The 21,998-nt window shown below is 45.0% G+C and overlaps 1 protein-coding gene across 1 annotated transcript in view; it reads left to right on the forward strand.

The window, feature by feature from the left end:
• Nucleotides 1–278: 278 nt before the first annotated feature.
• The window catches only part of GPR39 (G protein-coupled receptor 39), a 258,562-nt gene continuing 236,842 nt past the window's right edge, over nt 279–21,998 (forward strand). The window contains exon 1 of the mRNA XM_037850408.1: nt 279–1,540. Coding sequence (XP_037706336.1) covers nt 694–1,540 — 847 coding nt within the window. The 5' untranslated portion in view covers nt 279–693. The remainder of the gene's footprint in view (nt 1,541–21,998) is intronic.

Here is a 21,998-nt window from a genome sequence, read left to right on the forward strand (position 1 = left end):
GTGGAGAAGTTTGTCTTTTGCCAGCCTTAGCCCCGGATCCCAAGCCTGGGAGCGAGCGCACTCCAGCGTTCCCGGGGCCCCACCGAGACGCTGGCTCCGCGGTGACCGCGCATGTGGCGGGGAAGGTGGGGCCACACGGGGTTCCGGAGCCAAGATCTGATTTCGCGGGACCGTGCCTCTGTGCTGAGTCAAACCTTGCCGCCCGGCTGGGTCTGCAGGAGGGCGCCAGAGCACAGTTTGCTGTGGTTAATGAGTAATCCCTGACCACGCTCCTCCCACAGCTGCGGAGAGGGAGTTCCTGGGAGCTGGGCCGGGGGCGGTAAAGGCCAGGCAGCCTGGAGGGGAGCAGGGGACCGGAAGACAGCGCGCGCCCAGGGCCTCCGAGCCTCCTCCCCGCGGGTCCAGGAGCTTAGACCCTACTTCCTCCGCCCTCTCCCAGCCTCAGGCACACAAGGACACCCCCAGATCCCTCCCCCAGAAACCTCCCGGACGTCTCCGAGGTTGGGCTGCTTCAGGAAGCTTCCATGAAAGCACCTGAAAGTACTAAGTTACCTCTGCCAGGTACAATCGAGCCAGAGCGCGTCCTGCGCCCACTCTGGTGAGTTGCAGTGAGGAACTGGGCTCCTCTGGGAGGAGGAAGGGAAGTTGAGAAAGTCTTTGGACCTGGCGGCTGGCTGGCTGGCTGTCTTCCTCATGGCTTCGCCCAGTGGCCCTGGGAGCGACTGCTCCCGTATCATCGATCACAGCCATGTCCCCGAGTTTGAGGTGGCCACCTGGCTCAAAATCACCCTCATCCTGGTGTACCTGGTCATCTTCATTGTGGGCATCGTGGGGAACAGTGTCACCATTCACGTCACCCAGGTGCTGCAGAAGAAAGGCTACCTGCAGAAGGAGGTCACGGACCACATGGTGAGCCTGGCTTGCTCGGACATCTTGGTCTTGCTCATTGGCATGCCCATGGAGTTCTACAGCATCATCTGGAACCCCCTGACCACGCCCAGCTACCCCCTGTCCTGTAAGCTGCACACCTTCCTCTTCGAGGCCTGCAGCTACGCCACGCTGCTGCACGTGCTGACACTGAGCTTCGAGCGCTATGTCGCCATCTGCCACCCCTTCAGGTACAAGGCCGTGTCGGGCCCCTGCCAGGTGAAGCTGCTGATTGGCTTTGTCTGGGTCACCTCTGTCCTGGTGGCTCTGCCTTTGCTTTTTGCCATGGGCGTGGAGTACCCCTTGCTGCTTGTGTCCAGTCACCGGGGTCTCACTTGCAACCGCTCCCTCACCCGCCACCACCAGCAGCCTGAGGCCTCCAACATGTCCATCTGTACCAACCTGTCCAGCCGCTGGACCGTGTTCCAGTCCAGCATCTTCAGTGCCTTTGTCATCTACCTTGTGGTGCTGGTCTCGGTGGCCTTCATGTGCTGGAACATGATGCAGGTGCTCCAGAGGGGCAAGCAGGGCACGCTGGCCGGCGGGACTCAGCTGCGGAAGGCGGAGAGCGAGGAGAGCAGGACGGCCAGGAGGCAGACCATCATCTTCCTGAGTGAGTCCTGGGTGGGTGGGTGTGGGGGGGGGTTGTATGGGCAGCTGTGAGCAGCCCCCTGATTGAGCAGCCCCCTGATCTCCTGACCGCCTTTGGTCCTCTGAACCAGGGGGCTTGCCCTAAACTTGTAGCTATTCTGGTTGTTTAGGCTAAAATGTCCTAAAGCAGAATGAGGGAATTGATCTGAGATTCTGCATTTTTCTTTTCTATATTTTGGGGATTTGTGGTGGTTTATGGTGAAAAGAGCGCCTGCCCAGAAGGTCTGGGTATATTCCAGAACATCACTTCTGTGATCTCAGGCAAGACACACAACACCTTGGATAAAATGGGGATAATAATCCCAACTGGGAAGTGGCAGGGTCAGGTTAGGTTATCTGGGTGAGGTGAAAGTCCTTCGAAAAGGACTAAGCTCCCTGGAGGTGAAAGGGAGCATTTTAATCCTGCCCTGCTTTTACTGTGGAGAACTTTTCTCAGCGATTAGGATTTGTTTTGGTTTTTCTCCTTCTTTGGAGAAACAAGGCTGCCAGGGACACACACTCTGCAGGCTGCTATTTTATTTCCCCACCTAGTTAGGAAGCTGAAGCCCTCAGACTTGCCTTCCTCGGGTACTGCTTGGGTTTCTGCTGTGGGCTGTCTGTTCCTTATCAAAGCAGAGAAACACGGGAGGGACAGTTTCCTGGGACTTGCGTGATCCCTAAAAATGCCCAATTCACCTGAAGAGAAATCAGTTTGTTTCCCCAACTTTTGTTGTGGTGCAAGAACTTAAAGGTGGGGCCCTTCTCTCTGTCTGGAAGGGAGCTCAGTTTGTAACCTCCAAAGCATTCAGAAGGGGGGCCAGGTCACACTGGCTCTGGGGGACGAGGCTTTAATAGCGACACAAAGTTTGCGCGAACAAAGAAAAGGGCTTTGAAAAGTATGTATATATATTTAGCAGAAACAAGAAAAAGGCAATGTTGTGGGTGTGTGAATGTGAGTCAAGCGGGAGGTGATGTAACAAATGTTTTCCCTTCTTCCCTCTCCCCTTTCCTACCTGGACCTCAGGAGAAAGAATAAATCTTAGTGTTTGTTTCTGGTGTGGGAAACCTGAGTAACAGGTTCCAGGGCCAGGAGTTAGTCATGAGAAAAAATGTGAAGGCCCTTGATGACAGGTGGAAAGAACTAGGTTCTTGCCCCAGTCCTGCCATTGGGTTCTGGTGCATCTGTGACAGATGACTTGACTTCTCCATGTTCATGCAAAATGAGAGCCAGAGCTCACAATTTTTAGATGCCTACTCTGCGTCAGGGGCTGTGCTAGTCAATTTATATTCCTGCTTTATGGTTGAGAACTTTGAGGCTTAGAAAGGGCCCAGTTCACATTCACACAAGTGGTTCATAAGTGCAGCATTCAGATTCAAATCCTGCTTGTCGGGGCATGGAACGAGTTTCTGCCCTTGGCTTTTTTTTTTTTTAATAGCACAAAAGTATATTTACTTCCAAAGTGGCAGTAATGGGTTACATAATTTTTTTAAATTAAATTCAGCTTTATTGAAATACATTCACACACCATACAATCATCCATGGTATACAATCCACTGTCCACAGTATGATAACATAGTTATGCGTTCATCACCACAATCTATCTCTGAACATTTTCCTTACATCAGAAAGAACCAGAACAAGAATAAAAAATAAAAGTGAAAAAAGAACACCCAAATCATCCCCCCATCCCACCCCATTTGTCCTTTAGTTTTTATCCCCATTTTTCTACTCATCCATACACTAGATAAAGGGGGTGTGATCCACAAGGTCTTCACAATCACACTGTCACCCCTTGTAATCTACATTATTATATAATTGTCTTCAGGAGTCCAGACTGCTGGGTTGGAGTTTGGTAGTTTCAGGTATTTACTTCTAGCTATTCCAATACATTAAAACCTAAGATGTGTTATCTATATAGTGCATAAGAATGTCCACCAGAGTGACCTCTCGACTCCATTTGAAATCTTTCAGCCACTGAAACTATTTCGTCTCATTTTGCATCTGCCCTTGGCTTTTTACGTATTAGGTGAAGGTAAAATGAAATAGGACTTTAACAAGCAAGGTGTTACATAGATGAGGCAGATGGTGTTGCTACCACTGCTTCCTGAAGTTGGAGTAAAGGAGACTCTGGTAGGTGACATTGGGGGACTTGGGAAGGACATCCAACCAAATTCATTCTCTTTTAGCTACTGGCTATTGCCCAAATTATTCCAGGAAGGAGTGGACATAGGTTTTGCTTAAAGCATGAACACCTTTTAAAGGCTAGCAGTCCATTCCCCCATGTCTCCTCTGGCATATCTTAAACTGTTGGCAGTAATTTATACTTCAGTATACATTATTATTATTTTTTTTTTGAGTGCAAGTTTTTGAAGAGAGTGCTTGTCTTGAGTAGATAAGAATTGGTGGAATTAGAATCAGACAGGAATAAGGAGTGGTTGCAGTGATTTCCAACTACCTTCTACTCGAACTTAGAGATTGAGTCTGTCTTTGGCCAAAAGGAAAAAATATATTGTTTTCTGTGTGACCAAACTGTCTGAACAGACATCTTTGCTATCCTCTGTGGGTATTGTTCCCAGTTAAACGCAATCTCCACTTTGTAGCGTAAAATCAAAATGCCACAGACTTTTATTTAGTAATGGAAAGAATTGTGGAGATGCTCATCCCGCCAGCAGTGTGTTCTCACAGCTGCATTCGTTCTTTCATTCTAGCACTTGTGCTCTTTCCTTAATAGCTACATATTAATCACTGTGTCCCTCGCATAGAGACTGTTGAATGGCAATCAGGCGCTCACCGTGCCCTAATGTCTTGGAGGAACTTAATGCTTCTGTTTAGCCCATTTCCTCTGCAGTAGGTTTTCAAAGCAGTTCTTGCAAATGTCCCCCTTCTCTCCTCTCAATGAATTTCAAAGAGCTTTAAAAATAGGAACCTGACTAATTAGCTCAAGTTAGGACATAAATTAATGAAGTGAAGAAGAAAAAATCATGGGCTGTATCCATCAGATTAATACAATGCAATTTACTTGTGCGGGTTTCATAAAACGTAATGCTTTGGGGCATTTTTAACCGAGAACAAATGAACATATAAATTGTTTACAAATTGCTGAATTTAATATAGTGATTGGGCTGTCTTCTTAGTATTTTGGTTAACAGATGGGTCGAATTAAAACAAATATTTGCTTATTTCAAACATATTTTGCATTTAATGTGAAATGTAAATGACTCCATAGCACAAGATGTCTTTCAAACTCTTGAGGCAATAAAAAAAAACAATTAAGTATTTTCTCCCCCACGTTGTTAAAAATGCTAACTTCTGCATAACCAAAATGAAATTCCTAATTCATAAATCTACCCAAGATGAGGAAGCCCATGTAGAAAATATTAATTTTCCTTTCTGCGTCTTTTGCTGTTGTGCCTCAGTCTAGCTGAGGTTCTGGGCTGGTGTATATTGAAAACAAATTGGGAACTTTGGGAGAGAAGGAGAAACCTCGCCTAGCGCTTAGGCAATTTGCAGGAGAAAGCAATAATGCAAAAGTGCACACTCATGGAAATGTGTTTCTCTTGCCTTTTGTCAAGTCGGTGAGAAATAAGCACCAGAGCTGTCTCCTGATGGGAGGTTGGGGCTAGCGTGGCCATGGTCATAGGTGTCTGATGCTGGAACAGAGGTCCCTGGTCTGGATTCCTGCCTCTTGGACAGGTAAGGAATTGGTGCATTTGGCTCTTTGTGTCTTGGATGCTGACGATAGGCCAAGTGAGCCTTGCTTTTAAGAAGGCCTTTCCAGACTTCCCATCTCACCCTCTGAATTCCCACTGGGAGTTATCCTCAGTGCATGTAGCATCCTGGACTGTGGACACACATGTTTGTGTCTGCTGGCATGGCCTGCCATCAGTGTCGTCCACTCAAAGTGGGGGGAGAGAATTAAGGAACAACAGAGTAGTTTAAAAGAAATATAGTTTTAATGTGTAACTTTCAAGAGCCTAATGTGGCTGGGATTTGGTAATAGCTACCTCCTGGAGATCTGTAGGGCAGTGAATGGCTTTCAAGTATAGTTATGAAAACTTTTTTAAAGATAATTGTGAAAATACAAAATTAAAGAAACATCATAGAAGATTCAAGTTCTTTATAATAATTCCACTCGCTTGCATTCTGGTTGGCTTCCCTGTGTTGTAGAGAAAGGGAAAACAGTTACATCTAGTGGCAGGAATTACACATCCGCTTGGGTTGCTCATGGGGGAATATCTTGATTCTTCATCTTATGTATCTGGGTGGAAAAAAGGTTGAGAGTTGCCGTTGCACTGTACCACCCTAAAATTAAGGTTAATGAACGTTTAGATATTTGTGGAGTGGGTCGGGGAGGGGAGGGGAAGAGAGAGGGAGGGGGCAGTATCACATGCTGTAGGATTTTAGACTCCAGATCTAGAGACCAAACCAGTAATGGGGGGAGAGGAGGGAGGAATTGGGGAGAGGTGAGGGAGAGAGAGCCGAAATGCTGGACAATTTGTACCTAAAAAGGACTCTCCAAGTGAGTTCCTTTAAAACGGAGTCCAAAATTTCATGAAAAATTATTTGATTGGGACTTTATTGTGAAAAATGAAAATTATCTATTTTCTAAAACACAGGTGATAATTAATTGTAAATTAATTGTAATTTAACTCTACTAAAAATTACTCAGAATGAAACCAGTGTGGATTTTTTGAGGGCATGAGTTTTCTGAGAAAACTATGTGATAGACTTTGTGTTTGATTTTCACAGCAAGATGATAAAGAGGGCTTTATCCCAAGGACTTCTCTTAATTCTTTGCTATTTAAATCACCCTCATTGACACACCTGTCCCAGCATCACTTTGTCAATTTTCCACTCTTCCAGGATTAATTGGTCTAATTCTGCAAGACCTTCAGTTGTCAATGGCTTGGCATTTGATTCTTGTGTTTCCCTGGCTCCCCTTTCATCGGCTTCTTGGAACTCTGCACCCTGTATGCAGGCCATAACAAAAAACATAATTGATGTAAAAACCAATACTTAACAGAGTTAATGAATAATGGGAATAGGGTTTCTGTTTGGGGTGATGAGAAGGTTCTGGTAGTGAATGCTGGTTAACGTAGCACAAGACTGTGAAAGTGATTAATCCCATGGGATGGTCCGCTTGGGAGTGGCTGAGTTGAAAGTTTATGTTGTGTATTTCCACAATTTTAAAAAGAGCGATTAAAAAGGCAGTGGCAATTAAAAGCAATACATGGTCCTGGAATGGATCTAATAATGGAGGAGAAAAGGTCCAAAAGAACGTTTTTGGGACATAGGAGAAATTGGAATATAGATGGAATGCTTTATATCAACGTTAAATTTCTTGAGCTTGATAAGTGTACTTAAGGTTGATTCTTACATGAATAGCCTTGTTCTTAGGAAATGTGCTTGGAAGTAGTAAGTGTTCAAGGAGCATGATGTATGCAAACTACTCTCAAAAGTTTAGAAAATAGATAGATGGATACATGGATGGATGGATGGAGGGATGGGGGAAGGGATGGATAAATAGGGCCACATTTTCCCTATCATTCTATCTTAGAGGGGGATATGTTGGAGTTCTTTGAATGGGTTTTAAATTATTTTTGCAACTGTCCTATGGGTTTGGAATTACTTCAAATTAAAAAGTTAAAAAAAATCAATCCCTTTGTCCTAGTACATATTGACTGATTACATGGAAACAGATGTCTTAAAGTGCTTCTAAGGCATTATTAGAATTTTAAAATGTTTTTCTTGCTTAGTTTAAATACTGGTCTTACAATAATGTTGATGCCACTAATTTTCTTGGCACAGGCTTTTTTTTCCTGTGATGTAAAGGGATATACCAACCGTCTCTCATGGAAATATCACCAAAATTAATGACTTTTTAGTGTAAGATAATATTTTGGTTCAAATATCTGTCTATTTCAGGAAAAGGTTTTGCTTCAAGTATTCAAATTATTGTCTGTATTCCCTTCTTCCCTTTATAGGTGTAGATCTGGCTGTAATAAATGTTTCATGTTTATTTTTCTATTTGTGATATCTGCCGTAAATTGCAAGTGTCCTGTGATCAGCATGGCAGACACATATAATAATGCTGCTTTATGTTTATAATCAGGCTGCTTTCAAAGGTTTCATTTCTCCCTTAGGGAGATACATAACGTCCCTTGGAAGGAAATATTTGAATCGCAGTCCCCATTCATTGGCAAGCCTGTTCATCTGTCTTAGTTGCATGCCTCTTGGGGGCTGCCAAAGTGTAATAAGGCAGCAGAAGCCTCTGTTGAGCAAAGCATTATGCTTATTAATCCTAAAGCCATTCAGAATAAAAGCCATTTATGTGAGTGGAAATAGCAGAGAGGAGGAATATTGAATTGGGAGTCACGGAGCCCCTTCCTGCCTTACCAGGTAAGGTCCCCAGATCCATCATGTGGATAGCACTCAATCCTCATCACCTTTCCTTCTTCCCACCCCCACTGCAGCCTTGGGCAAATCACCTGACTCTCTGCCCCATTCCTTGGCTACTTCCTGAGCACTGCTGGAGAGAAAGTTGCTCATCATTGCTACTGTAAGTTCTTAAATAGAGGGTGTTCAGTCTCAGCTGGGCCCTGCTGTCTGGTGGGCACCTTCCTTTGCAACCACCTTCAAAGAGCTCGAGCTCCCGCAGGGCCCCTTTCAATTTTGTTTTCAGCAAGTCTCTGGGCGAGAGCCTTGACTTCAGGCGTAAAAGAATGCCCGTGTCTGCTGCTGCCTTCCGTCTAGTCTGTTCTTTATTCTGCAGCCTCTGGGGTCTCTTTATCCCTCCCCATTCCCATGAAGTTAAACCCCTCAGTGGCTTCCCAATGCTCTTATGTCAAAGATCAAAATTCTTATCATCAGGCCCCTGATGGTTGGCCTGCCTTCCCAACTCGATCGAGTGCCGGTCTCCACTTACTTGCTGTGCCCCTCTGGCTCCACCTCAGTTCCTCCATCAGACCTTGGCCAGGCTCTCTCCCACCGTCTGGCTTTGGTATGTGTCATTTCCTCTGCCTGAAATGCTTTCCTTTCTTTCTCCATGTCCCCCCTGCCCTCCTGCCCCCCTTCACCAAGTTGACATCTTCCTCCTCGTTCACTTTCCTCTGGGAAGCCTTGCCCATCCTCCTTGACTTTGATTAAACCTCTCTTGAAACAAAACTCCCAGTTGCAATGTCACCCTTAATTGTGTGGTCGTTTAATTGCTGTCTGTCCCTAATTTTGCCCAACACTGTACCTGTATCCCTAGCATAGTGCCTGGCAGATGCTTAAAGAATACTTGCTGATTGAATAAATAAACAAGCCTCTGGGTGGAATTGGAAAGCAACATTCTTTTCCAACAGGCATGTGTTCCTGTAGAAGAGTCTCATTTCTCAAAAACTTTCTGGTTAGTTTGAAGCTAATGATGCTCTCTTTGAAATGGATCAGTCCTCAGAAACCTCCCCAAAGTCAAGCCATCATGAAAGACGCTTAAGATTTTCTCTCTGAGCACATCAACAGTCTGGGTTACTTGACTTCTGAATATTAGCTTTAATCATATGTACCTACCAGAAATAACCATGGAATGAAAGTGATTAGGATGGTGTTTAACAAGATGTTAAGACAGTGAGTGCATCTTAAAAATTATTTCTTAGCAAGCTGTTTGACCACTTGTTAACAAGAGGGCACTCAGGGTAGTGGAAAGAGAAGGCAGTAGGGGTATCATTTTGGAAACATTAAACCAGTGTATTTTTATTTTCCCTTTAAATTGCATTCATTTGCAGCCATCAGCCAGGGAAGAAAAAGGCAGGTTCCGCCTGGGACCAAGGGGGTCTTGATCAGCTTTGAGTCCAGAAGCTGCATTTCTTGACCTCTTTAGCTAGGCAATTATCTTGAAAGCCAGGCTTTGTGAAGGGTGAAAAAGGATTGCTAAACCCCACAGCTCTCCCTTTAATGTATCAAGAGCTCAGCCCAGTGGACCAAATCAGCCACTGAGCAGCCAGCTGGAGACAAAACCACAGCCGGGGGTTTGGGATTTATCCTGGGAAGCCACTGAAGGGTTTTAAGGAGTAAAGCAGCACTGTTAAATCTGTGGCACTGCCTTTGGGGTGACAGCATCTGTTGCAATGCAGTTTGGGTCAGAATATAAAGTCTGGCCGTGTTTCCAGAATGAAAAAGAGGCCACTCTGCATTTGAATACAGTCCTGGTAGAGCGGCTGAGGCCAGTTCGTGTTTTGTTCATATTCCCTTGTGTGAGGTAGGGAAAGACCAGGTGCAGATCAAGAGAGAGACCGGAAGAGTTTAAGAAATTTACTGGGCTCACAGTTTCCTGGGAAGAGGGCAGCATGCCATGCAGGGCCACATGGGGAAAACGCCACGGTCGATCACAGGCCAAGAGAGCAAGTCAAACAGAGAAGGGGTCTTTATTGTGGTTTCTGTGGGAAGCATGCCTGTGTGGGATTGCCTGGCTATATTTGAAAGTGGTGTACTGACAGCTGGGGTCAGAAGTATTGAGGAGCAACAGATAGATTGGCATGGGGAGCCTTGGCCACCTAGGGATGCCTATAGATGTTAAAGCATCAATTTACAAGAGCTAGAAAATGTGGTTGATACAATTAGTATTTCTTGCCATCTGTCAGAGCTCCAGCTCTTGGTTTTCCCAAGACTTACTGCTGCCAGACCATGGCCAGAAGTGAATTTGCTTCCATAAGCTCCTCACGCTTTTCCAGCACAGAGGATCAGCCTGCCCCGATGTTGCTGAGGCTCTGGTTAGCAGGTAGCTCTGTGGAGCCAGGCCAGATCAAGGGAGCTCTAACTTGTTTGCTGGGTTGCTTAATGCGCACTGAATCCTCAACAACAAGCTCAGGTCCTCACTTCATCCTTGAAGCCTTCCTGAATCACTGCAGCATACATTGATCTTCTTTTAGCAGTTGCACTAAATGAGGCTGTCTTAGACTGTTCTCAGATGAGGGCACAGGGGTTGTCTCCCTGGCTGGGTTCCAAATTCCCTCATACATCTTCAACCTTTCCTACTGGGCTGGGGGCGCAGTGGTTATGCACTGATTGAGAAGTTGATGGATTGAACTGACCAATGGTTTCTGCTGCCCCTGGAAAGACGAGAGAGATCCTCTGCTAGGACCCTAGTAAAGCACTCCCCCCACCACCACACCACCTGCTTTTCCTCTCTGTCCATGTGGCAGGCAGAATTCTAAGATGCACCCCCCCCCCCAAATTCCTGGACCCTGGTATATACACATCTTCTCCCAGTTATTGAACCAAATACTAATTTAGGTGGTGGTGTGAAGGGCTTTTGCATAGGTGATAAAGTTTCCAAATCAGGTGACTTTAAAATAGGGACATTATTCTGTGGACCTGATGAAATTGCATAACCCTTTAAATCTGGGTCTAGAGGTCAGAGATAGAGGAAGTCAAAGAGATTTGATGGGGGAGAACTTCTCTATTGCTGGCTATGAAGGTGGAGTGGGCCATGTGGCAAGGAAGGTGGGTGGCCTCTAGGAGCTGAGAATGGTTCCCAGATGACAGTCAGCAAGGAAAACCTCAGTCCTTTAACTGCAAAGAACAAATTCTGCTCAACAGCCTGAATGAGCTTGGAAGCAGATTTCCCCTAGAGCCTCCAGGTAAGAATTTAGCACTTTGATTTTGGTCTTTGAGGCCCTGAGCCAAGATCCCAGCCACTCTGTGCTTGAATGTCTGATGCCCACAACTGTGATGTGAGCTAATAAATAGGTATTGTTTTAAGTTTCAGTGCATGGTCATTTGTTATGCAGCAGTAGAAAGCTAATGCATTCTCTGAACTCTGATAAGGGGGCTCTCAGTTAAACATATGTTGTGCCTTCGTTACACGTTCCAAGACAGGCCCCAACTCCAGAAGCTTCTCTTTGAAAAGTCCTGCCTTTCAAGAACTGTACTCTTAGCCCAACCTTTCATGGATTTACCAAACATTCATTGAGCACCTGCTTAGTGCTCAATGATTAGGAAGTTTACCAAGTTCTGGGCACCATAGAACAGTCACTGGACTTTTAGACCTTTTTTTGGGGAATTCAAAATTTGCAGGTTTGAGTTCCACCAGTCAGATTTTTTGGAACCCCAGATGCCTCATTTATCAGTGAGGAAAATTACCAGTGGATTATGCTTCTAATTATCATCTTTTGGTAACTTTTTCCTCTTAGCCTGGCACTTAGTATGTATGAAATAAATGTTTGGAGAATAAATTAATGTCTGGGCTGCTTTGCTGCTTCCATGAGGCTTTCTCACCAGAGGAGAGAATACCTACATCCTCCATCATTTAGCTTCAAAGGGAAAAAGGGGAAAAAGCCAAGCCCAGGGCTGAGAGCAAGTCTGAGTAAGAGAGATGTCTCAGGCTAACAAACTTGAGTGTTTTCTGACTTTAGGGTTTCCTGCCAATTTAGAAACTTGACAAAATTTCCTATTTGCACTTACTGTGTGTAAGAGCCATTCTGGCAGGCAGAGGGCTTTTTAGACATCACACTGCTTTAAACATCTCAAGTGGGTAGTTGGAGAGCCGTAACCAGAACCTGACAGTTGAGGACCAAAAAGCAAGGCTGCAGCTCGTCACTATGTGGAGTTGTTAAACGTCTAACTGGTTGTGAAACCAAAGGCAATGCAGAGATGGGAGCCAGCCCAGTTAGGAGTGATGCGGTTCAGTGCACTTGTAGAGAGAAGCCAATCTCGTTTTTTCTAGTGAAGGGGGAATATCTACCCTATGTTACAACTTAAACACAGTGTTTGGGCAGAGCTGAAGTCATTTGGTCATTGGCTTTATGTTTTTAATTCTTTGGAAGACATGATATAACTGGAAAAAAGTCTTTGTGAGAAATTCATGTATCTACTTTCTAGATGCTACAATTCTAAAGGGTTAAATGTCACATTGAAATGACAGCTGTGTGTCTTATAGAGAGAGCTGATGAATTGTTAGTTTCTCAAGTACAGTTTTGACAGGGGAGGCAAATAAGTTGCATTGGTGATTGAAGGTTGCTTTCTAGAGGATGCAGGAAATTTCTGTTGTTTGTCCTCTTTCATGGGCCTGGGTTTTTTTCTCATTTTGGAGCTCACTTCCTCCAGGAAGCCTGCCTGTACTGGCTTTATCCTCTGCTCAAATCACTCTAGCAGGTCTTCCTATTTTCACTTGGTGTTTCATTCATCAAGTATTTATGAAAGCCTAGAAGGTTCAGGCTGCAGAAATTAAGAGCTTAATATATCTCTAGTTGGGGCATCAAAGTAGAGAGGTGGAAACTTGTAGAAGGATGTCTTGTTAAAAATACCACTTGGTAAGGGGGAGAATGGTGATTGTTTATGAAGTAAGACGGTTCTGGGCTTCAAGATTTTTAATAGAGTGGTTAATTGGAAACCCACCCCTCCACCCCCTGCTCTAGAGATATTGCATACAGTACTGATGTGGTATAGTTCACGGACAAGCAGTGTCCACATCATCTGGGAAATTGTAAAAATGCAGAATGTTGGGCCACACCCCACATGACTGAATTGGAATCTCATTTTAAGCAGATCCAGGTGATTCCTGCACATATTCAAGTGTGAGATGCTCTGCTCTACACCACTTGGTGGGGATTCTGTAACTCACAGACTGGGAAAGGATGGACTTGGAATGACTAAACTCACCATGTGCAGTAAGAACTTTGCATGGCTTGCTATGTCATTGTAACAGGTGGGAATTTGTTCTACAGCCCTTAGGTACAAGAAACTTCATATTGTTTTTATTATTTTAAAAATTAAATCTAGCTCTAGGCTCCTATTCATGAGGTGATGAAAATTCAACCTCAGTCAAGATGGGTGTGTCAGAATTCAGGGGGCTTAGGAGGTACCCAGAAAGTGAGGCATTTGGTGCTTTGTTCAAACTGGCCTGTGCCTTCCTGTTTTTTCCTGCTCTGATTCTGTTTCCATGGCATCGGGACCACCCGCCAGAGGCCAGCCTTTATATTTTATTTCCATTCTTTGTAACACTTCTGCCATGAAGGAATAAGAATCGAGTTTTCAGAATTGCTGAAGGTCATCAGCCATTGGGATTTGAGCAGGGATCTGACCCCAAGGTCCATGTTATTCTGTCAGCAGAGAGAGGGATTCTTAAAAGAGGATGTGCTTCAGCTACGGGACTTGTTATAGGTGACAAGGAGCAGAATGGAAGAAAGCATGATACCAAGACTGGTGGACATTTGTCTTGCTTTTATGCTACCTGGCAGCTTTTGGACACCCTTCTTATATTTGAGGACTTTCACTCTTTTTGGGTTCTTCTTACCTGAGGTGGTTGGAAACTTGCTTTCCCAGCATCCCTTGCAGCTAGGGTGCATCATGTGACCTGGGCTATGCCAGCCATCTGCACTGCCATGAGATTTTCATCTGGAAGAGAATAATGGGAAGGAGCAGCCACCACATCGATTCTGCTTGGGGGTAGGAACAATGTGGGGCAAAGTGGCATCGAGAAGCCCAGCATAAACTTAGCATCCTAGGCCAGGTGTTGGCCGTGTCTTTGCAGGACTGTGCCTGGTGCTGGTAGGGTCTCTACTGGCATAGCCTGGGGATGGGTCATCTGATATAATTCTTGGCTGCGAATCCAGTTCTCTGGCTGCCAGGGATTCTGTGAGATGACTGATAGCCTTATGGCCAGTTTAAACTGGAATGGGCTTTGTTGTCTACATTATGAATTCTGTGTTTTAGCTTCTGAGGCTCAAGCAAATACCATGAAATGGGTTGGATTAAACAATGGGAATTTATTTGCTCATGGTTTGAAAGCTGGGAAAACGTGCAAATCAAGGCATCATCATGGTGATGCTTTCTTCCCGAAAACTGTGGAATTATGGGGCTGGCTGCTGGCGTACTTTGGTCCTTAGCTTGTCACATGGCAAGACACATGGTGGCTTCTCTGTTCTCTTCTGGGTTTTGTTGAATTTCAGCTTCTTACTTCCTGTGGCTTTCTATCTGAATTTCAGTCCACGTATAAAGGACTCAAGTGATAGGATTAAGACCCATCCTGATTGGGCTGGGCCACACTTTAACTGAAGTAACCTCATCAAAAGGACCTACTTATAATGGGTTCATACCTACAGGAGTGGATTAAATTTCCAAACATGTTTTTCTGGAGTACATACTGCTTCAAACCACCATACTCTGTATGTCCAGAAAATAGGTAGTAGGACAATTGGAGTGGAGTGGAGAGACCCAGAGGGGAGTGGTGAATGGTGAATGTAGATTGAAAAGATTGGTCAAATATGGAGGAACTTGATACCTAAATGTTCCGGTTTGGCAATGCTGCCAGATTGCAAAACACCAGAGATGGATGGGCTTTTATAAAGGGTGTTTACTTGGTTACACGGTTACACTCTTAAGGCCATAAAGTGTCCAAGGTAAGTCATCAACAATCGGGTACCTTCACTAGAGGATGGCCAGTGGTGTCTGGAAAACCTCTGTTAGCTAGGAAGGGACGTGGCTGGTATCTGCTCCAGAGTTCTGGTTTCAAAATTGCTTTCTCCCAGGACATTCCTCTCTAGGCTGCAGTTCCTCAAAAATGTCACTCTTAGTTGCTCTTGGAATGTTTTTCCTCTCTTGGCTTCTCTGGAGCAAGAGTCTGCTTTCAATGGCTATTCTTCAAATTGTCTCTCATCTGCAGCTCCTCTCTCAGCTCCTGTGTATTCTTCAAAGTGGAAGGATTTTGAGTCGAGGTGTGGCAGGAAGGAGAGCAGGGAGGCGAATGTGGCCATGAGGTTTGTTGCAGGCAGGTGGAGGAAGGGTGAGGAGTGAGAGGGAGGCTGGCATTGGTGTCGTTGATTCTGATGATGGCGAATTGGCAGGTTTGGCTGTGAGTTTCATGAAAGATGGTGGTTATCAACTCTGCTACACATTAGAATAAACCCAGACCTTTTAAATCAAAATCTTTGGGACTGGGCCCTGGGCAGGTGATTCCATTGTGCATCCAGGGCTGAGAGCAGTGGAAGCGTGAGTTGGCAAGACAGTCTGGGCCAGATCGTGGCAACCTTGAATTTGGTTGCTGTGCCAAGATTCTTTGACTGCAAGTCACAAAACCTGATCCTGGCTTTTTTAAGAAGGGGAAAAAAGGGATTTATTAGAAGTACAAGGGATAGTTCACAGTGTCAAATGAAAACTAAAGAATCAGGCTATTTGGGAATCCAAGGAGCAGAAATTCATAGACAATCTGCTTGGGATTCACCATCAAAGATTTACAGTGGCTTCAGGCATTTTTCCATCTTTGTTTTCGTTCCAGTCAGGGTTAAATTCCCTGGGTCAAGAATCTTGTTAAACAGGAAGGGGTCTGGTGTTCACCCACCAGTGAGGTTGAACTCACGGCTGCGCTGATGCCCAGTGCCATCAAACTTGCACACAGTGAGCAGTGTTGTCCCCAAGAGACAGCAGATGCTGTAACCGGAGACCCTGTTACAGAGCCTGGGGCAGAAATACCACCCCTTGGAGGGGCTTCACTTATCTCCATCATTGCTGAGTTTCTCTTGCTTTATTCTCACTGTGTCTATCTTTTTTTTTTTCCAGATTGGAAAAAAAATGTTTTTATTGACACTGCTTGTGGGAGTTTAGCAACATACTCATCGTTGTCAAATACTAACTGCTGTGAGTTGATTTTGGTGCAGCCTTTTTTTTTTTTTTAATTCAATTTTATTGAGATGTCTTAGTTTGCTAATGCTGCAGAATGCAAAACACCAGAGATGAATAGGCTTTTATAAAACGGGGGTTTATTTCACTACACAATTACAGTCTTAAGGCCACAAAGTGTCCAAGGTAACACATCAGCAATCGGGTACCCTCACCGGAGGATGGCCAATGGCCTCCGGAAAACCTCTGTTAGCTAGGAAGGCAGCTGGCATCTGCTCCAAAGCTCCGGCCTCAAAACGGCTTTCTCCCAGGACGTTCCTCTCTAGCAAGCTTGCTCCTCTTCAAAACATCACTCCCAGCTGCACTCTCCTCTCTTTGAGTCAGCTCATTTATATAGCTCCACCGATCAAGGCCCACCCTGAATGGGTGGGGCCACGCCTCCATGGGAACATCTCATCAAAATTATCACCGACAGCTGGGTGGGGCACACTCCAAGCAAATCCAACCAGCACCCAAGCATCTGCCCCACACAAGACCACAAAGATAATGGCATTTGGGGAACACAATACACTCAAACCGGCACATGAGATATCGTCACATACCATGCAGTTATACAAAGTGTACATTCAGTTGTTCACAGTACCATTATATAGTTGTGTGTTCATCACCAAAATTAATTATTGAACATTTTCATTACCACACACACACAAATAATAAGAATAAAAATTAAAGTGAAAAAGAACAATTAAAGTAAAACAGAACACTGGGTGCCTTTTTTTTTTTTTTTTGCCCCCATTTTTCTTCTCATCCATCCATACACTGGACAAAGGGGAGTGTGGTCCATAGGCTTTCCCAATCACATTGTCACCCCTCATAAGCTACGTTTTGTACAATGGTCTTCAAGATTCAAGGGTTCTGGGTTGTAGTTTGATAGTTTCAGATATTTACTTAGCTATTCCAACTTATTAGAACCTAAAAAGGGTTGTCTATATTGTGTGTAAGAGTGCCCACCGGAGTGACCTCTCGGCTCCTTTTGGAATCTCTCTGCCACTGAAGCTTATTTCATTTCCTTTCACATCCCCCTTTTGGTCAACAAGATGTTCTCCATCCCATGATGCTGGGTCTAGATTCCTCCCTGGAATCATGTTCCACGTTGCCAGGGAGATTCACTTCCCTGGGTGTCAGATCCCACGTAGCGGGGGAGTGCAATGATTTCACCTGCCAAGTTGGCTTAGCTAGAGAGAGAGGGCCACATCGTAGCAACAAAGAGGCTTTCAGGAGGAGACTCTTAGGCACAACCATAGGGAGGCCTAGCCTCTCCTTTGCAACAACAGTCTTCCCAAGGGCAAGTCCTGTGGTAGAGGGCTCAACCCATCAAACCACCAGTCCTCTATGTCTGTGGTCACATTAGCAACCATCGAGGTGGGGGAGCCCAACACCCCTGCGTCTCTACCAGCTCCTCAGGGGGGCTCTGGTGCAGCCTTTTTTTAACTTATTTTTTTAATTGAAATATATTCACATACCATACAATCATCCAAAGTGTAAAACAATTGTTGCAGTATCATCATGTAGTTGTGCATTCATCACTACAATTAATTTTTGAACATTTTCATTACTCCAAAAAATGACAATAAAAATGGAAAGAACACCCCAAACCTCCCATACCCCTCCTCCCCCATATTATTCAATTACTGTTTTAGCCATCCTTCTACTCATTCGTCCATGCACTGAGCAAAGGAAGTGTGTACCACAAGGCTTTCACAATCACAGTCACACCGTATAAGCTACACAGTTATATGCTTGCCTTCAAGAATCAAGGATACTGGATTTCAGTTCAACAGTTTCAGATATTTCCTTCTAACTATTCTAATAAACTAAAAACTAAAAAAGATATCTGTATAATGCATAAGAGTTATCTCCAGAATGACCTCTTCACTCCATTGGAAATCTCTTAGCCCCTGAAACTTTATTTTGTTTCATTTCACATCCCCCTTTGATCAAGAAGATGTTCTCAATCCCACGATGCTGGGTCCAGATCATCCCCGGGAGTCCTATTCCACGTTGCCAGGGAGACTTACACCCTGGAAGTCATGTCCCACATAGGCAGAGGGCAGTGAGTTCACCCGCCAAGTTGGCTTAGAGAGAGAGGTCACTGTGGATATTTCTTGGTGGCAGTGGTGATGTGAGGCTTCTTTCTGTGGAATCCTCTCTTCCTGCTGAGTCCTGCGTATTGTTTTCCGGGGTGAAGTCAACTTAGTGGGCGAGTACGTTCGAGAAGGGGGAGGAGGAGCAGCTGAGCCTCCTGGTTCTGAGACACTGCCACCAGGGAGCTGGTGAATGCCAAACCCTCAGAGCACATTTCCTGTCTGGGAATCTGACTCATTCTCTGAGGTCACTGACCGGGTATGAGACGGTGACTTTTTATCAGCATAAAATTAATTTGTGCTTGAACTTTGGCCTCGAGACCAAAGGTTTCCAACCAAGCCTCACAGTCAGATGCATCGCTCACTTCTTTTGACATTTTCTGGTTATATCTTAATATGATATTGGCCTTCAGTCAGGATATTTATCACAGAAAAGGGAATAAATGGGAGACATTCATGGCCTTGAAGAAATCCCAAAAGTTATTTAAGAAACAAAAAAGAGTAATCTCTACTTCCTTTTGATGGATTTTGTTCAGAGAATGTTTGTAATGCCGTTGAATCTTCGATGTTTGTGTTACCTAGACCTTATCACTGGGGTAGTTGTCACTCTCTCTCCTGCAAGTCATGTCTTAGAGAGACAAAGGGGCTGTTCTCCAAAGGAGTTTCCCAGCTTCACTTCTCTGGGTGGTGTTTCCTGAACACCAAGCCTTCCCTCTGATCCTGGCAGTGAGAAATGTGCTTTAGGATGTGGTGGAGAGGGAGTGATGGGCGTGGACTTCACACTCCATGGATAGGGCCGTAAGTACACAAGGACTTCAGGTGTGTGAATGATGCCAGGGGTAGCAGGTTATTAGTGTGCTGTTGCTGCTGAAACAGATTGCCACAGCCTGGTGGCTTCAAACCACAGAAATGTATTCTCTCTCAGTTCTGGAGGCCAGAAGTCCAGAATCAGTATCTCTGGACTCAAGTCAAGGTGTGGGCAGGGCTGTGCTCCCTCAGCAGGCTTTAGGGGAGCTCTAGGCTGTGTTCCCCCCGTTCCTCACCTCTTCCAGCTTCTGGTGGCTGCCAGCATTCCTTTGCTTGTAGCCACATCGCTCCAGTCTCCAAAGCCAGCATCTCACATCTCTCTCTGCTCTGTCTTCACATTACTTCTCCTTCGTGTGTCTCAAGTCTCCCTCTTTCTCCCTCTTGTAAGGGATGTGAGGACCTTTAGGGCCCACTCAGAAAACCCAGGATAATCTCTCCTCAAGAGCCTTAACTGAATCAGATCTGCAAGGACCTGTTTTCCTTATAAGGTAACATTTACAGGTTCCAGGAATTAGGACCGGATATCTTTGGGGGACATTTTTCCACTTACACCTGGTGGCAAGGGGATACCAGGAGGTTTGAATTTAGTAGTTCTTGAGCAGAGTCTCCTGGCTTGCAAAGAGATACCGCAGAATGGTACAGAAAATCCTGTGTTCAAATCCCATTTCCATCGCTTGAAAGTGAGTGTGACCTTGGTCAAATTACTTACCAGCTCAGAACCATTGTTCCGTCTTCTCTACCTTGGGCATCCTGCCGACCTCAAAGGCTGATTGATGAGAGCGTTCAGCAGGATGTACAGGGAGGCCCCCAGTGCAGGGCCTGGCGTGTTGTAGGTCTTCAGCAAAATCTAGTTTCCTTTAATGACCTTCATGATTTTAAAGAAAGGTTTCTGTCTGGGGACTCCAGAGAACTTTGTTCTAGTCCTTGCCAGGCCACTGACAAATCATCTTGAGCAATCTCAACCTGTTTCCTCGTGTGAAGCATGAGGGGACATGGGCTTGCCCTAGTCTTAACCATCCATGAAGTGGAAAAGTCGGTGAAGTCTCCTCTTTATTGTAAACGTGTACAGGTACTTGCATTTTATTCCATCATCTATCATCGCCTGATGCTATATAAAAATATAAGTTCCTTTTCAGAGTCAAAGTGGCAACCAAGGAAAGGTGCTTGATGGCCCGGTGACTTTGTGGAGGCTTTGGCACCCTCCCAGGTGGCCCTGGCTGGTACATGTACCCCAGGTGGAGAAGTGTAGACCCAGAGGCACCCCGAGGGCCATGCCCTTCTGAAATTGTTTGCCTTTGACTTTGTTCTACAGCATGTTACTGCAAGAGCAGCTCCGGGTCCTGGCAGCCTATTCTGGGCTGAAGCTTTTGATAAATTTACAAATGTTGATGTTTCCTTCCTGCACCTGTGAGGCCAAAGCATCCTGAGCAGTGGCAATCAATATATCAGAAAGAATTTTGGGGAGAGAGTGTCATCAAGCTCAGCTTTATTTCCAAAAACACACACACACAAACCCTGCCCCCGGGAGGCAAAGCTGACTCTCATTGTGAAATAAACAAAGTTGATGGCTTAGACATTACGATATGGGATGTAGGCGCTGCGGTAAACAATTGTTCCCAGAATCCGCTTTCCTGATGCTCATTAAGACGCGCGGGCCTGAAATCACGTTCTCCCCATTTTGCCCATTTTAATAATAATAATGAGAACGTTAAAGTGACATTCTGAATCTGTACTGCTCTTGTCTGCAGGGTGCCCCAAGCACTTTATAGACAGTGTCTCATCAATCCCCACCACACACCAGTGAAATGTTGGTAATAGGTAATATTTGTAATTATATTCAGCTTAGAAAAATGCCCCCCTTCTCCCCTCTTCCGAGCTGGAAGACGTCTCAGTGAGGTGGGGGCAGTGCCGCCTCGTGGGTGGGGAGGAAGCTGGAAACTCTAGGTTCTGGTTTTGCTCGTCTGTTGTCTCCCTCGTGTCTCCGCCTTAGTTTTCATCAGTCAAATGGGATGACATTAGGTGTGTCACCTCATCTTGCAGGGATGTTCTTTAAGTGATATTAGTAATAATTATGATACTGACTTGTTTAAGGACGTGTGATGTGCCAGGTATTCTAATTTGTACATAAATTCATTTAATTCTCATAAAAATCCTATGAGGTAGGTGCAGTTATTAACTCGATTTTACAGATGGGCAATAGAAGCACAGAGAGTTTAAGGAACTTGTCTAAGATAAAACAGCAATTGAGGGAGGGGTAGAAGTGGGATTTGAACCCACGCAGATTGATTTCTAGATCTTTTGCTATTAAGTATTTCATAAGCATTGTTTAAACTTTTACACTGCAATACAGCAATGCACATATGCTCAGGTGTACACATGCACACACGTGCACATACATGCACACACACATCGAACACAAGTTTCACTGAACAATGTCCTCCCATCTTTAGAATGTGAAATGCATTTTGGTATTTCCTTCTATTTTTATTTCACTAATAAAAATGCCAGTCTTGACTCACTAAATTTACCCATGAGTTGAAAAGCTTTTGTACTCCTCCATACTCCTTCTTGGATAGCTCATGGGGTCATGCTTTGGAAGAGTGATGCAAGAAGTGGCTTGTCATTAGCTGGGGAGGGCATGAGGCTATTGGAAGAGACCAGAAAGTGTGAGGTATGTGGCCCCTGGCCCTGCTGCAACAGTGTCACCTCCTGGGATGGACATTTTGTATCTGCACTAGTGTAGCTGGGCCTCTGGGTGGGGGTGGGTAATAGCCGCCTCGCGCTCCTCTCCCACCTTGCACCTTAAAGGTCTTTGGGTGTCTTCTCAGCCCCTGTGCCTCGGCTTCACCTCTATATTAAACCCAGGTATTTACTGAGCAACTGTGATGTGTTGG

This window comes from Choloepus didactylus, chromosome 9 (assembly GCF_015220235.1).
Source record: "Choloepus didactylus isolate mChoDid1 chromosome 9, mChoDid1.pri, whole genome shotgun sequence".
In the NCBI taxonomy this organism is placed as follows: domain Eukaryota; kingdom Metazoa; phylum Chordata; class Mammalia; order Pilosa; family Megalonychidae; genus Choloepus; species Choloepus didactylus.